The sequence below is a fragment of the Pleurodeles waltl genome, chromosome 2_2 (assembly GCF_031143425.1).
Source record: "Pleurodeles waltl isolate 20211129_DDA chromosome 2_2, aPleWal1.hap1.20221129, whole genome shotgun sequence".
NCBI classification, from domain to species: Eukaryota; Metazoa; Chordata; class Amphibia; order Caudata; family Salamandridae; genus Pleurodeles; species Pleurodeles waltl.
The window spans coordinates 889,990,211-890,005,983 of NC_090439.1; the positions used below are offsets into that span (position 1 = coordinate 889,990,211).

General features: G+C 46.3%; 1 protein-coding gene across 8 annotated transcripts in view; it reads right to left on the reverse strand.

Annotated features, from left to right (window-relative positions):
• The window catches only part of UBR5 (ubiquitin protein ligase E3 component n-recognin 5), a 1,605,594-nt gene that overhangs the window by 115,682 nt on the left and 1,474,139 nt on the right, over positions 1–15,773 (reverse strand). For all 8 annotated transcript variants that reach the window (XM_069220579.1, XM_069220580.1, XM_069220578.1 and 5 more), the window contains 3 exons: positions 13,268–13,446; positions 8,533–8,617; positions 2,566–2,721 (listed from right to left, as the gene is read on the reverse strand). In XM_069220579.1, the coding sequence (XP_069076680.1) occupies positions 2,566–2,721; positions 8,533–8,617; positions 13,268–13,446 (420 nt within the window). The remainder of the gene's footprint in view (positions 1–2,565; positions 2,722–8,532; positions 8,618–13,267; positions 13,447–15,773) is intronic.

Consider the following 15,773-nt stretch of genomic DNA (forward strand, 5'->3'; position numbering starts at 1 on the left):
GCTATGCCCTCACCTGTGGTATAGTGCACCCTGCCTTAGGGCTGCAAGGCCTGCAAGAAGGGTGACCTTACCTATGCCACCAGGAGTGGTTTGTGGGCATGGCACCCAGGGAGGGATGCCATGTTGACTTTACCTTTTTCTTCACACCAACACACACAATCTGCAATGGCAGGGTGCATGTGTTTGGCAAGGGGTCTCTTAGTGTAACATAAAACATGCTGCAGCCCTTATGTACCATCCTTGGCCATAGGGCCCTTAGTACCACTGGTACCTTCTACAAGGAACTTAGCTGTGTGCCAGGGGTGTGCCAATTGTGGAAGTAATGGTAGAATTTAGGGAAAGAACATAGGTGCTGAGGCCTGGTTAGTAGGATCCCCGCACACACTCAGTCAAACTAGCATCAGCCATCGGGCAAAAAAGTGTGTGTAGCGGTAACCATGACAAAAGGGGTACTTTCCTACACCCTGCCTTAGGGATCGACAGGTCACCTTATGGGTGAGTTACATATATTAACAAGCATTGGCAAAGCCAGTAGGTCTCAGTAATAGCTAAGCTCAGAGCCTTTTGGCGTTGTCAATGTGAATGTTTTTTAGCCGTATGTTTGTGAAGTTATGGATGATTGTTTGTGTTCAAATGTGTGTTATTACTTTTGAGGGGGTGCCTGTTGCTGTGTGGTGTGTGCCAAAGTCGATAGGCCTCGCCTATGCAAGAGCTATCGGCTTTGCCAATGTGTTTTAGTCATGCATAGATTGGAATGGCGGGTGTAGAGTGGCTTTGCATGGAGTGGTGCTGCACAGAGTGGAGTGGTGCTGCGTGGAATGGCATAGTGGTGTGGCATAGAATGGAGTGGCGCTGTGTAGAGGTGAGTGGGGTGGTGTAGAATGGAGTTGCATAAAGTAGAGTGGAATGCATAAAGTAGAGTGGAATGCATAAAGTTGAGTGGCACTACATAAAGTGGAGTGGAGTTGCACAGAGCGGAGTGGAGTAGAGAAGTGTGGCATTACGTGGAGTGGTGATGCATAGAGTGGAGTGCAGTTGCATGGAGTGGTGCTGCATACAGTGGAGTGCAGTTGCATGGAGTGACGTTGTGTAGGGTGGAATGACACGTCGCGAGGCATTGCAGAGAGTGGCATGGATGCGAGTGGAGTGGAATAGTGTGACATGACATAGAAAGACAGCACAGAGTGGTGTAGAGTGGAGTTCAGCTGTGTGGAGTGGCAGTGTGTAGAGTGGAGTTGCACTGCATAGAGTGGACTGCACTTGTGTGGAGTCGTAATGCGCAGAGTGGTGTGGCATAGAGTGGCAGTGCGTGGAGTTGTGTGCTGCTGTGCAGAGCAGAGTGGCATTGTATAGAGTGAAATGGCTTTGCGTGAGCCATGTGGCGATGCGTAGGCAAAGCAACATTGTGTGGAGTGGCGTTGCGTAGAGTGGAATGCAGTTGCGTGGAGTGGCATTGTGTGAAGCGGAATTGCACTGTGTGGAGCAGACTGGTATTGTGTGGAGTGGCGTTGCTTAGAGTGGCGTAGAGTGGAGTGCCATCCTTAGTACCTATTGTCCCATGACCATGTAAGTTGTCATTAATCCATATTGTCCCATGCCATATATGTACTGTCCCTAGCTGGGAAGGTTCCTGTAGTTCATTTAAATGCTGCTGTGCACTAGAAAAAATCGTCTCCCTCTTTGAATGCACAGCAAATGTGACTCTACAGACAGGCAATGAGGTAAATTAGCAACATGAGGATAGGTTTCAGTAACAAAACAAGAACAAGCATGGGGATTGTTGCTGGAGTTTATTATGGGAATGTAAATGGGGCGAGATTAGCACAGAGGTCATAGCCACATATTGTGAACACATTAGGAAAACAAGCGGCAGGGAGGGCCGAGACCAGTGTCTGAGGAGCTGCTAAGCTCTTGCAAAAGAAATGCAGATGGCTGGCGACATGAGTGTTCTATACTCATCTCATTACAGTCTGCAGTGGTAAACTAAGAGCCATGTTTTATTTGTGCCACACCCATGGTGGCACAACCAGTGCTGCAATCCCTGGGGTGACCCTCAAACATATAGGTCCATAGTACCACAATACTAAGGCCTTACAACTAAGTTAGCTTAATCCAATTGGGTATAAGCCAATCCAACATACACATTTTAAGGTTAGGGAAGGCGCCCTAAGTCTGTTTAACAGGCCTCAGTTTACTCTGAGTCCATAAAACAGCAGCATCATTCCAAAACTTTGGGGGTGACCATACAAAAAAAATGGAAGCATTAAAATAGGCGTGGAAAACTTTTCAGTGACAACACGGCTCGCAACTAAGAATACGTCAATGTTGTGGTCTCTAGTATGATTATTAATGTTGAATCAACCGTAACATATTTATACTTTCTTAGATGTAAATATCTCCATGCTACTGAATAAGAACACAATTCAGAAAAAATCTAAATAATCTAAGAGGCGCAATACTTGTAAAAAAAAAAAAAAAACAAAAAAAAAAAAAAAATAACTCAAACAGTAGCAAGTTTCACAAATGTTACATTTTGGTTGTGATTTTTAGTTATTTAGTACATACCTGTCCTCCACCCTCCTCTTTACACAGGTCAATTGCAAAAGCTAGGTCCATTGCTGCAAAGACTGCATCAGCATCTGTACTCTGAGAAGCGAGTATAAGCTGCCGTAAACTCTCATACATAACTGGATCAAAAAAAGCAAAATCATGCCAATTCACCTAGAAGTGTAGAACACAAAATATAAAAATTATACATGGATACATTGCTAAATAATGTTTGCAATTAATTGCACTATGTGAATGATCATAGAAAAATTAGGGTGGATTGAAGTCAAAATAGGGATTAGAAGACTAACCTATCGAGCACTTTCATGTGCAGTGTGGAAAGCCCCACATTCGTAAGGAAAGTCCTTCTCATTTAGAACATTGTTTTTGCATGAATGTATTGTATTTGCCATGCTTTATGCCCCTATTTCATGCACTTCTTTATTTGATCCACTAACCTTAGCTTCTGTTCCTTTCTGAGGAGCTGCTGCTTCAAGGTATAGTATAGCTGTGCCTTATTAAACAATATATCTTTGATTAAACATAAAATATGATCAGAGATATTAGTTTAGATTACAAGATGGCTATTTTCTTATGGAGCCTTCCCTTCTGAAGCAGTCTCAACAGGTTTCAGTAGCAGTGGCTTCCCCAACTCCCCTGGGCAATTGTCTATCTCTCTGGGTGTCCTCTTAAGAGGCTTAGCTTATGTGCCAGTGATGACCATACTCACAACCCTAATGCAGAGCTTTGTTTGAGGGCTGGTAGTTGTGGAGGTTGAGAGCGCCTCCTTTTTCCTCCTGGTCTGAGCCACTGGAGAAGCCCACCCTTAGGCTGGGCGATAGTTGGGGGGCAGAATGTCAGAAGGAGTGTCATCCCCACTGTAGGAAGTTGGCACTGTATGCACTATTTCAAAGTAAGGAATATTATGCACAGAGTCCAAGGGTTCCCCTTAGAGGTAAGATAGTGGCAAAAAGAGATAATTCTAATGCTCTATTTTGTGGTAGTGTGGTCGAGCAGTAGGCTTATCAGAGGAGTAGTGTTAAGCATTTGTTGTACACACACAGGCAATAAATGAGGAACACACACTCAGACTTAACTCCAGGCCAATAGGTTTTTATATAGAAAAATATATTTTCTTTGTTTATTTTAAGAACCACAGGTTCAAGATTTACAAGTAATACTTCAAATTAAAGGCATTTCACTCCGGTATCTTAGGAACTTTGAATCAACACAATATCATGTACAGTTTTAGCAAAAATGGCAATAAGCTATTTTAAAACTAGACAGTGCAATTTTCAACAGTTCCTGGGGGAATTAAGTTTTGGTTAGTTTTGCAGGTAAGTAAAACACCTACAGAGATTTACAAGTAATACTTCAAATGAAAGGTATTTCAGGTAGGTACTTTAGGAACTTTGAATTAGCAAAATAGCATACACAGTTTTCACACAAATGACATATAGCTATTTTAAAACTAGACAGTGCAATTTTCAACAGTTCCTGGGGGAGGTAAGTGTTTGTTAGTTTCTGCAGGTAAGTAAACCACCTACGGGGTTCAAGTTTGGGTCCAAGGTAGCCCACCGTTGGGGGTTCAGAGCAACCCCAAAGTTACCACACCAGCAGCTCAGGGCTGGTCAGGTGCAGAGGTCAAAGCGGTGCCCAAAACGCATAGGCTTCAATGGAGAAGGGGGTGCCCCGGTTCCAGTCTGCCAGCAGGTAAGTACCCGTGTCTTCGGAGGGCAGACCAGGGGGGTTTTGTACGGCACCAGGAGGGGAGGGGAGGGGAGGAGGGAGGGAACACAAGCCCACACAGAAAGTACACCCTCAGCAGCACGGGGGCGGCCGGGTGCAGTGTGCAAACAAGCGTTGGGTTTTCAATACAAATCAATGGGAGACCAAGGGGTCTCTTCAGCGATGCAGGCAGGCAAGGGGGGGGGGGGGGGCTCCTCTGGGTAACCACCACCTGGGCAAGGGAGAGGGCCACCTGGTGGTCGCTCCTGCACTGGAGGTTGGATCCTTCAGGTCCTGGGGGCTGCGGATGCAGTGCCTTTACCAGGTGTCGGGTCTTTGAAGCAGGCAGTCGCAGTCAGGGGGAGCCTCGGGATTCCCTCTGCAGGCGTCGCTGTGGGAGCTCAGGGGGGGCAACTCTGGCTATTCACGGTCTCGTAGTCGCCGGGGAGTCCTCCCTGAAGTGATTGCACTCTGCACCCGACGCCCCCGGCTCGACTTGTGGAGAACAAAGTCTAACGCTTCCAGCGGGAAACGTGTGTTGTTTCAAAGTTGCTCCTTTGTTGCAAAGTTGCAGTCTTTGTGGAACAGAGCCGCTGTCCTCTGGAGTTTTTGGTCCTTCTAGATGCAGGGTAGTCCTCTGAGGCTTCAGAGGTTGCTGGACCCTGGGAATGCGTCGCTGGAGCAGTGTCTTTAGAAGTGGGGAGACAGGCCGGTAGAGCTGGGACCAAAGCAGTTGGTGTCTCCTTCTTCTCTGCAGGTTTTTCAGTTCAGCAGTCCTCTTCTTCTTAGGTTGCAGGAATCTAGTTTCCTAGGTTCTGGGGAGCCCCTAAATACTGAATTTAGGGGTGTGTTTAGGTCTGGGAGGGCAGTGGCCAATGGCTACTGTCCTTGAGGGTGGCTACACCCTCTCAGTGCCTCCTCCCTGAGGGGAGGGGGGCACATTCCTATCCCTATTGGGAGAATCCTCCATCTGCAAGATGGAGGATTTCTAAAAGTCATAGTCACCTCAGGACACCTTAGGGGCTGTCCTGACTGGCCAGTGACTCCTCCTTGTTTTTCTCATTATCTCTTCCGGCCTTGCCGCCAAAAGTGGGGCCGTGGCCGGAGGGGGCAGGCAACTCCACTAGCTGGAGTGCTCTGGGGTGCTGTAACAAAGGGGGTGAGCCTTTGAGGCTCACCGATAGGTGTTACAGTTCGTGCAGGGGGAGGTGGTAAGCATCTCCACCCAGTACAGGCTTTGTTACTAGCCACAGAGTGACAAAGGCACTCTCCCCATGTGGCCAGCAACATGTCTGGTGTGTGGCAGGCTGCTAAAACCAGTCAGCCTACACAGGTAGTCGGTTAAAGTTTCAAGGGGCACCTCTAAGGTGCCCTCTGGGGTGTATGTTACAATAAAATGTACACTGGCATCAGTGTGCTTTTATTGTGCTGAGAAGTTTGATACCAAACTTCACAGTTTTCAGTGTAGCCATTATGGTGCTGTGGAGTTCGTGCATGACAGACTCCCAGACCATATACTCTTATGGCTACCCTGCACTTACAATGTCTAAGGTTTTGCTTAGACACTGTTGGGGCATAGTGCTCATGCACTTATGCCCTCACCTATGGTATAGTGCACCCTGCCTTAGGGCTGTAAGGTCTGCTAGAGGGGTGACTTATCTATACCTGTAGGCGGTGTGAGGTTGGCATGGCACCCTGAGGGGACTGCCATGTCGACTTAGTCTTTATATCCCCACTAGCACACACAAGCTGGCAAGCAGTGTGTCTGTGCTGAGTGAGGGGTCCCCAGGGTGGCATAAGATATGCTGCAGCCCTTAGAGACCTTCCCTGGCATCAGGGCCCTTGGTACCGGGGTACCAGTTACAAGGGACTTACCTGGATGCCAGGGTGTGCCAATTGTGGAAACAAAAGTACAGGTTAGGGAAAGAACACTGGTGCTGGGGGCCTGATTAGCAGGCCTCAGCACACTTTCAAATCATAACTTAGCATCAGCAAAGGCAAAAAGTCAGGGGGTAACCATGCCAAGGAGGCATTTCCTACCCACCTTCCTCGACGTCAAGAGGGGTTTGCTCTCCAAAGATGATGGTCGTGTCATTGGGTGCATCAGAAGATGCATCAGTAATCCTTCAATGACTCTTCTGTCTGTATTGGAGAGTTTCCTTTGACCAGAAGGTAAGGCAGGCATCACAGGCGTTGCCATGGTCTGGGGAGAGGCAGAGGTTTTACACCTCGTAAGAGTCCGACAATGAGTACTTCACGTGACACGGGGAACAGTATGAAAAGGGGCCTGTTCCATTACCCTGTGTGCATTCTCTACGAAGAAACTCCCGAAGACGCCCCAATACATTAGTTGTTGTTAGCACATTGACTTGCATCTCTGCAAAGTGTGTCATCGGGAAAAGTGTGAACGACAAAGGTTTTTACTGGTTATGGGTGTCAAATATAATCATGTGGGTACAAACAAAATTGTGAAAGAAGTAGTGTCTCAAAGCCCTGTTAGTACAGAGCTGAACCTGATGGGGGTAAAAATACTCTCCAACATGAACTTGGTGCCCCTGCGCATTGCTGCTTATGGTGGAGTCACAGTGCATCTGGTGACTTGAAAGCCGTTCATCAAATAAAAAAAACTTGCAAGTGTCCAAGCCCAACACTAAATAGCACATGTATGCAGACAATGTGTGTAGGAAAATGCCACTGTTGGCATGGTTACCCCCTAACCTTTGCCTTTAGTTGATGCCAGCTTTGATTGAAAGGGTGCTGGGACCCTGCTAATCAGGCCCCAGCACCAGTGTTCTTTCCCTAAAAACTGTACCTTTGTCTCCAAAATTGGCACAGCCCTGGCACACAGATAAGCCCCTTGTAAACGGTAATAGGCAAGTCACCCCTCTAGCAGGCCTTACAGTCCTAAGGCAGGGTGCACTATACTACAGGTGAGGTCACAGCTGCATGAGCACTATTCCTCTACACTGCCTAAGCCAATTCTTAGACATTGTAAGTGCAGGGTAGCCATAAAGAGTATATGGTCTGGGAGTTTGTCAAATACGAACGCCACAGTTCCATAATGGCTACACTGAATACTGGGAAGTTTGGTATCAAACTTCTCAGCACAATAAATCCACACTGATGCCAGTGTGGGATTAGAGAAATGCACTCAGAAGGCATTTTAGAGATGGCCCCTGCATGCCAGCCCAACTGCTAGTGCTAGGCTGACAGGTCTCTGCCAGCCTGCCACTTCCAGACTAGTTTCTGGCCAAATGAGGTGAGTGCTTTTGTGCACTTTGTGACCAGGAATAAAGCCTGTCCTGGGTGGAGGTGCCTCACACCTCCCCCTGCAGGAACTGTAACACCTGGTGGTGAGCCTCAAAGGCTCAAGCCTGGTCTTACAACGCCCCAGGGCACTCCAGCTAGTGGAGATGCCCGCCCCCAGACACAGCCCCCTCTTTTAGCCGCAAGTCCAGAGGAGTTAATGAGAACAACAAGGAGGAGTCACTCTCCAGCCAGAACAGCCCCTAAGGTGTCCAGAGCTGAGGTGACCCCTTTCTTAGAAAATCCTCCATATAAGCATGGATGATTTAGCCCAATAGGATTAGGGATGTGCCCCCTCCCCATAGGGAGGAGGCGCAAGGAGGGTGTAGCCACCCTCAGGACAGTAGCCACTGGCAACTGCCCTCCAGCCCAAACACACCTCTAAATTTAGTATTTAGGGGCGACTCTGAACCCAGGAAATCAGACGCCTGATGACCTAACAAGAAGGACTGCTGACCTGAAACTGTGAAAGCTGAAAGACCACCATAGCAATGTTGATCTGGGGCATGGGAGCACATGTCTGAACCAGATAGCAGAAAGCAAACTATCTAACAATGGAACTGGTGACCATGTGCATTGCAAACAAGAAGTGAAGTTACAGTACCTCATGTCTACAGAAGAATTCTTTGAAGAAAAGCAACTTGCACACATGTGGGCCTAACACTAGACAGTAGAAGTATGCACAGCATGTGTACCTACAGCCACGCATCCCTCAAACACTGCTTTTTCAAATTCAACAATGTCATGTCATGGCCTGCAGCAAGGATAAAATGTGAAGTACCTTCCTCAAAACAATCCGCATTAAATAGTCAGGAACCCAACAGTTGGTAGCAAGCAAAACAATGAAATTGGCTTTCTATTTCCTGAGCATTCAATAATGTAATCACCACCTAGATATAGCAAGTACATAACAATAAATAGAAAAATGGTCTTCTTGGAGATAATACTTACTTTTCTGCCAAGAAGTACTTTGATGACATGCCGATTCAATGTTATAGGACATAGTTCATTTTGCAGCAAGCATAGTCCCAGAATCCTAAACACAAATAATGTTACAAACTTTGAGAACACTAGAAAATCAAGTATCAAAATTAAACACAGAATTTCCAATTGTTTGACACAGGATGGCATTATGACTGTGAAGAGCACAATGAAAACCAAGCTTGACCTTTCCTCACAGACGCACCTTAAAACATACTCCTTCCACTTCACTACCTACTGAGCTTAGTTTCAAAACATAACAGCAGTACGTGCAGTAAAATTTACTTACTGTAACAGTGTTATCATAAAAGGACATTAGAGAGCACCAACTCAAAAGGCGCCAAAACCCAAAAAGAAAGTACAACAGTTTTGGAAGGTTACAGCCTGAAAGGTGTACTCCCTTCTGTGGGGACTAACTTGAATACAGACTAACACAAGAGGAGGAAAAAAGGACACTGGGAGAACCCAGTGTAAACGTCAAAATATGTTTAATTACAAATATTCAGAAAAAGAAGGTGTAGGAAGTTGGCTCTGTATATAGCATTTCAAAGGAAATAGTGTGCACAGAGTCCAAGGGTTCCCCTTAGAGGTAAGATAGTGGCAAAAGTAGATAATTCTAATGCTCTATTTTGTGGTATTGTGGCTGAGCAATAGGCTTATCAGAGGGTAGTGTTAACCATTTGTTGTACACACACAGGCAATAAATGAGAAACACACACACAAAGACTTACTCCAGGCCAATAGGTTTTTATATTGAAAAATATATTTTCTTAGTTTATTTTAAGAACCACAGGTTCAAGATTTACTGTTAATACTTTAAATGTAAGGTACTTTACTTGGATACTTTAGGAACTTTGAATGAAAGCAATATCACATAGTCTTTGTAAAAATGGCAATAAGCTATTTTGAAAGTGTACACAGTGCAAAAATCAACAGTTCCTGGGGAGGTAAGTAAAGGTTAGTTTTGGAGGTAAGTAAAACACTTACAAGTCTCAAGTTTGGGGCATAGGCAGCCCACTGTTGGGGGTTCAAGGCAACCCGAAAGTTACCACACCAGCAGCTCAGTGCCGGCCAGGTGCAGAGGTCAAAGAGGTGCCCAAAACACATAGGCGCCTATGGTGAACAGGGGTGCTCCTGTTGCAGTCTGCCAGCAGGTAAGTACCTGCGTCCTCGGGGGCAGATCAGGAGGGTTTTGTACACAGAGTACACCCTCAGCGGCACATGCGCGGTTGGGTGCAGTGAGCAAAGCAGGCGTTGGGATTCAGGTAGGAATCAATGGAGGGACCCGGGGGTCACTCTAGCGGTGCAGGCAGGCACAGGGGGGCTTCTCGGGACAGCCACCACCTGGGCTAGGCAGAGGGTCGCCTGGGGGTCACTCCTGCGTTGAAGTTCGATTCCTTCAGGTCCTAGGGGCTGGGGTGCAGTGTTGGTTCCAGGTGTCGGGTCTCTTGTTAAAGGCAGGCGCGATCAGGCGGAGCCTCTGGATTCTCTATGCAGGCGTCGCTGTGGAGGTTCAGGAAGGTAGTCTCTGGCTACTCACGGGCTCGCAGTTGCCGGGGAGTCCTCCCTGTGGTGTTTGTTCTTTGGATCTCGAGCCGGGGGCATCGGGTGCAGAGTGTGAAGTCTCATGCTTTCGGCGGGAAACGTGCAGTCTTTGAAAGTTGCTTCTTTGTTGCAAAGAAGTTGCTGTTGTTGAGCAGAGCCGCTGCTCATGGGAGTTTCTTGGTCCTTTAGTCCAGGGCAGTCCTCTGAGGCTTCAGAGGTCGCTGGTCCCTGTCGGATGCGTTGCTGGAGCAGGTTTTCGAGTCAGGATACAGGCCGGTAGGGCTGGAGCCAAAGCAGTTGTTGTCTTCCGTCTTCTCTGCAGGCTTGTAGGTCAGCAGTCCTTCTTGTTTCTTCAGGTTGCAGGAATCTGATTTCCTGGGGTGCCCTTAAATACTAGACTTCGGGGTGTGTTTAGGTCTGGGAGGAGCAGTAGCCAATGGCTATTGTCCTGGAGGGTGGCTACACCCTCTTTGTGCCTCCTCCCTGTGGGGAGGGGGGAACATCCCTAATCCTATTGGGGGAATCCTCCAAAACTAAGATGGAGGATTTCTAAAGGCAGGGGCCGCCTCAGCTCAGGACACCATAGGGGCTGTCCTGACTGGTGGGTGACTCCTTTTTCTCATTATCTCCTCCAGCCTTGCCGCCAGAAGTAGGGGCAGTGGCCAGAGGGGCAGGCATCTCCACTAGCTGGGATGCCCTGGGGTGCTGTAACAAAAGGGGTGAGCCTTTGAGGCTCACCACCAGGTGTTACAGTTCCTGCAGGGGGAGGTGTGAAGCACCTCCATCCAGTTCAGGGTTTGTTTCTGGCCACAGAGTGACAAAGGCACTCTCCCCATGTGCCAGCAACTCGTCTGGTGTGTGGCAGGCTGGCAGAATCTGGTCAGCCTACACTAGAAGTCAGATTGGTATTCAGGGGTGCATGTTACAATAAATTGAACACTAAGTGTGCATTTATTGTGCTCAGAAGTTTGATACCAAACTTCCCAGATTTTAATGTAGCCAATATGGAACTGTGGAGTTTGTGTTTGACAAACTCCCAGACCATATACTCTTATGGCTACCCTGAACTTACAATATCTAAGGTTTTGCTTAGACACTGTAGGGGCATAGTGCTCATGCACATATCCCCTCACCTGTGGTATAGTACACCCTGCCTTAGGGCTGTAAGGTCTGCAAGAGGGGTGACTTACCTATGCCACACAAGCAGTGTGAGGTTGGCATAGCACTCTGAGGGGAGTGCCATGTTGACTTGTTCCCCCCACCAGCACACACAAGCTGTGAGGCAGTGTGCATGTGCTGAGTGAGGGGTCCGCAGGGTGGCATAAGACATGCTGCAGCCCTTAGAGACCTTCCCTGGCATCAGGGCCCTTGGTACCAGTTACAAGGGACTTATCTGTGTGCCAGGGCTGTGCCAATTGGGGAAGAAAAGGTACAGTTTAGGGAAAGAACACTGGTGCTGGGTCCTGGTTAGCAGGGTCCCAGCACACTTTCAATCAAAACTTAGCATCAGCAAAGGCAAAACGTTAGGAGGTAACCATGCCAAGAAGGCATTTCCTTACAATATAACACTCTGTGCCCAATCCAGTGAGACTAGCATGATGTGGGCCCGTTGTTCCTTATGTTTTTCAGAACTTGTGATAAAATGGTGTCTGTATGAAGGCACACAGGAGTCCCAAGTTCATTTCCAGACAGAAAACATCCAAGGGAGAGATGCCTTAGAAACTCCAATGTACAAAAGTTTGGACATTGCGTATTCTTGGCTGTGGTGAACAGATTGACCCAAGGTACAAATACCTTGCACCACCTCCATTGACTCAGTTCATAAACCCTGGTTTTCAGAGATCCAACTAGGAGGTGTACCACTATGAGAATCACATGGTGTTCCAGTGGCTTCCAGAGGAATCGTGTCTACTGACACGGTTGCATGACTTCACTCACCACCATTTGTTGCAACAGCACAAGGCAGTACTGTAGTCCATGAGAACCTGCACCAGCCTTCCTTTGATAGATGGGGGTTTTGGGGGGAGGCTTTCAATGCCAAGCCAATTGCCCTAAGCTCCAAAAGATTGATGCGGAGCAGGGACTCTGCCAGAGACCAGATGCCTCTGATCTCCACCTCTCTAAAGTGGCCTCCCCAACCCAGAAGGGATACATCTGTCACCAATGTGAGCTCTGTGCAGGTTAAGGGAGAGGGGTCTGCCACTGACCCAGTCATGGTCTTGCATCCTCCACTGCAGGTCTTTTGCAGTCTCTGAAATCTGGATGTAATCTGAGAGGTCCCGTTGATGCTGTGCCCACTGGGACTTCAGATTCCACTGTCGAGCCTGCATGTTCCACCTGTTATGCTTCACCAGCAGGAGGCCATCAGTACCAGCAGCCTCAAGGTGACTCAGATCAAAACTCAAATGCCTCAGACTCTCCTGTGAGGAGACAAGTAGCAGCTCTGGATCCACATCTGGTGACGCGGAAAGAAAAAAACTAATGTCAGCGCATGAAAGGGGCACCTATATGAGGTTTCACACATCATTTCAGAGTGGAATGACACTGACAGAGCCAAACGGTGTCACCTTCCAGCATGTAGAGGTACTGCTAAAATGTTTTCAGATCCAGTCTGAAGCCGGGAAAATATTAAAAAGGTGAGTAATCTGAGGTTATGAGTAGCTATCAGAAACAGGTTTGCAGTCAGGTTCATGGCAGGAAAAAAATAAGTGGTCAGAAAGGAAAATGGGAGTGGCATGGGGGTAGGGGTCATGAGGCTTTGGACAGCATCAAAAACAAAAAAAGCACACATTCAGAAGCCATTATTAAAGGAATCGTTTTGTCATTTTGCTCAAAAGCTTGGGGTCACATTTAATTTTTATTGCTTAAGAACTGTTCCTCAGTGCTGCTACAGGTAATTCTATATACATTCATTCTTTTTTTAATTGTGAATCAGGAAAAATGTACATTAAAATCTCAGCTCTTGAAATGCACCATCTTTGATTTATCATCAACTTAACAGGTTTGCAAGGAAACAATTATCAGCTGGACGTATACGGGTAAAGCCAAAATGGCTATTTAATGTATTATGCAGTTTCTTGCTGCACTCAAAATGCAGAATCTGTTCAATTTATTAGCTAAGCAAACACTAAGTGAAACTTCACAGTGATTCAATTCCCACCTGCCAATATTCCTGAAACAATTAAGCCTTGCTTCTGTATTTTTCCCAGGCCTTGGAGTATAGAATCCTCGTTTGCCAGGCTGGTAGAAAAGAGGAGCATTGTCATCTCCATCATCAGTGTCATCTAATTCCATATCGACCACACTTCGACTAGATCCATGCCGTTTTCTATTTTCTTGCTGCATGACAAAAAAGTCAAGATTAGATCCATGAATCTTAATGTTGAGTGCAGCCCAATGAAAAATATGCTTCACTCCAGATGCACATACTGTTAAGTTCCATGTGGACATAAAACTTTTATAAGTAGTTCCTTCTCTGGGAAATGACAGTCAGTTTTAATGTCAATAACTTAAACAATAACATTTTTCCTCCCTCAGCAATGATACGTTTTGCATGCAGATCTGAGAAACTCCAGTGGAAATGGTGTAGCAATGTCAAATCAACAAACATAGAAGTTGGAGCGCCAATTCTGACTCTTTTTCTACACTTTCCAGAGGCTAAAGAACGTCTCAAAGCAAAAATTCTAAATAAGAAAATAAATTAGCACATCACTCGCAGCAGTCTTGGTGGGGGGATAGGGTGGATACATAAGGAACCTGTGGAAAGCACAGCATCAATCAGAACTCTAACCAATGATAACTGAGTACACATATGAATCAAAGTATCAACAGGCAATGGATAAAGGTGGGCTAAATGGGCAAGCGATGTTGTATCAGGTCTATCCTGGTTGTTAAAGAGGCAATATTTGTATCAAAAGTCTCAAGACTGCTTTGCATTTCTAGTAGAATTCTCCTATCTTGAGAATTGAGGCTTGCCCCATTTGTCTAGCCAGGAATCTGCATTGCTTCCTCTTCCGACACTAGACCCGTAGCTGTCTTATATTTTAACCACAAAAGTGATCTTGACTTGTTTGTTAGCAGTTTTCCACATTGTATATGTTTGAACAACTTGTTCAATGGTAGGTTTGTGTACTATCGGGAGAGCATTCAGTGACAGTTTAGAGGAATTTTCAAAAGCCCTTTACAGGGGAGTGTCTCAACAACTCTTTAAAGGCCGTGTTGTTTAGTGTGGGCTAGTGTGATCTCAAATAATTAGTTCTGTACATAAATGTAATGATTAAACTGATGCCTCAGCGAGTAAAATAGCTGGGCTGTGCTTGCGACTAGTCCTTCAGCACAGCCAGATCTGGTAGGACAGAGGAACAGTGCTGGGCTATCGGAAAGGCAAAACTTGCAAGCCTAAAATTGTATATGTACAGCTGTAGGAGGCCCCACGCCTCCGCCAACAGCTCCAGAAATACCAAGCCTTGTGGAGAGGTAAAGGAGGGTCACTGCATCTTTCGATGGGCCCAGAAAAATTAACATTTTACCTGATAACTGATGGGGGTACTAGGAGCGATTTAACGGTGCTGCCATCTTGGCTCATGCATGCCAGCCTCCCAAACCCCACCCCCACCAAACCAAGCACTTGTAATCAGTTTTTGGACACCATATCTGCCATCACTGTAACCCAAAAACAACCTCTGCATTCTGGGGATGAATTTGACCCAACCAAGTTCCCTCCAGAACAACTGAAGTCCTCAACCTCCCACAACATGACTTGGGACCCCAAAACTCAGCTGGACACACCTTGGACTCAACCCCATTTTCCCTTGAATACTCATAGTAACAGCAAACAATTCTCAACAAGACTACCTAAAGACAGTGCAACTAACAATCTCACTGCGCTAGACTGCCATCTCCTTGGCACCCAACCAAAAAAAAAAAAGTGAAGCTGTTCCATGGCTGGCTTCCTAAAGTGTTTACCAGACTAATACCTTCAGAAGACATATGCCCACCTCACAATTGACCAAAGACCCCATGTTCAATGACCAGATAAAAAGCTTAATGCTGGAAACCGTGTACTCCATCACTAATGGAAGGAATAAAACAATCAAAGTGATAAGATGTCCCCAACAACACCTAAAAAAGCATCCACCATGAAGTCAAAGATTCCATTATTCCCAGTGGCTCCCTAAAGATAAATGCTCTTTCAAAGAGCAGTCATCAACCACCATAGGCCTCTTTAAAACAACTATCTACTTAAATAGTGGCTCCCCATTATTCCCCTGTCCTTCTCAAACAGTTAAGGGTATCAAACTTTCCACAAATGGTTCTATTGCCAACAGTTAGTTAAGAGACAAACAGGTATCTTCCATCTGACAATCATCAACAACAACCACTTTGATCACAAGACTATGCATTACCAACCGATCTTAAATGGTTTTTAGGAAAACTAACTCCAACTTCATGAAAAGCATTATCATAGGCTCAGATCATCAGAGACGTTTGCTTCAGAAGAGTATACCTTACTCTGTCTACACAGACCCCCATCGCTGCTTTTTTCTGCAATCCACCACAATTTACTCCGACTGAGGGTAGACTTACTTTGCATTCAAATAATGTTCCTAGACCTTGGGTCCTTCTAGCTCACGGACAGATGACGCAGTACCTCACTTACTCAATTT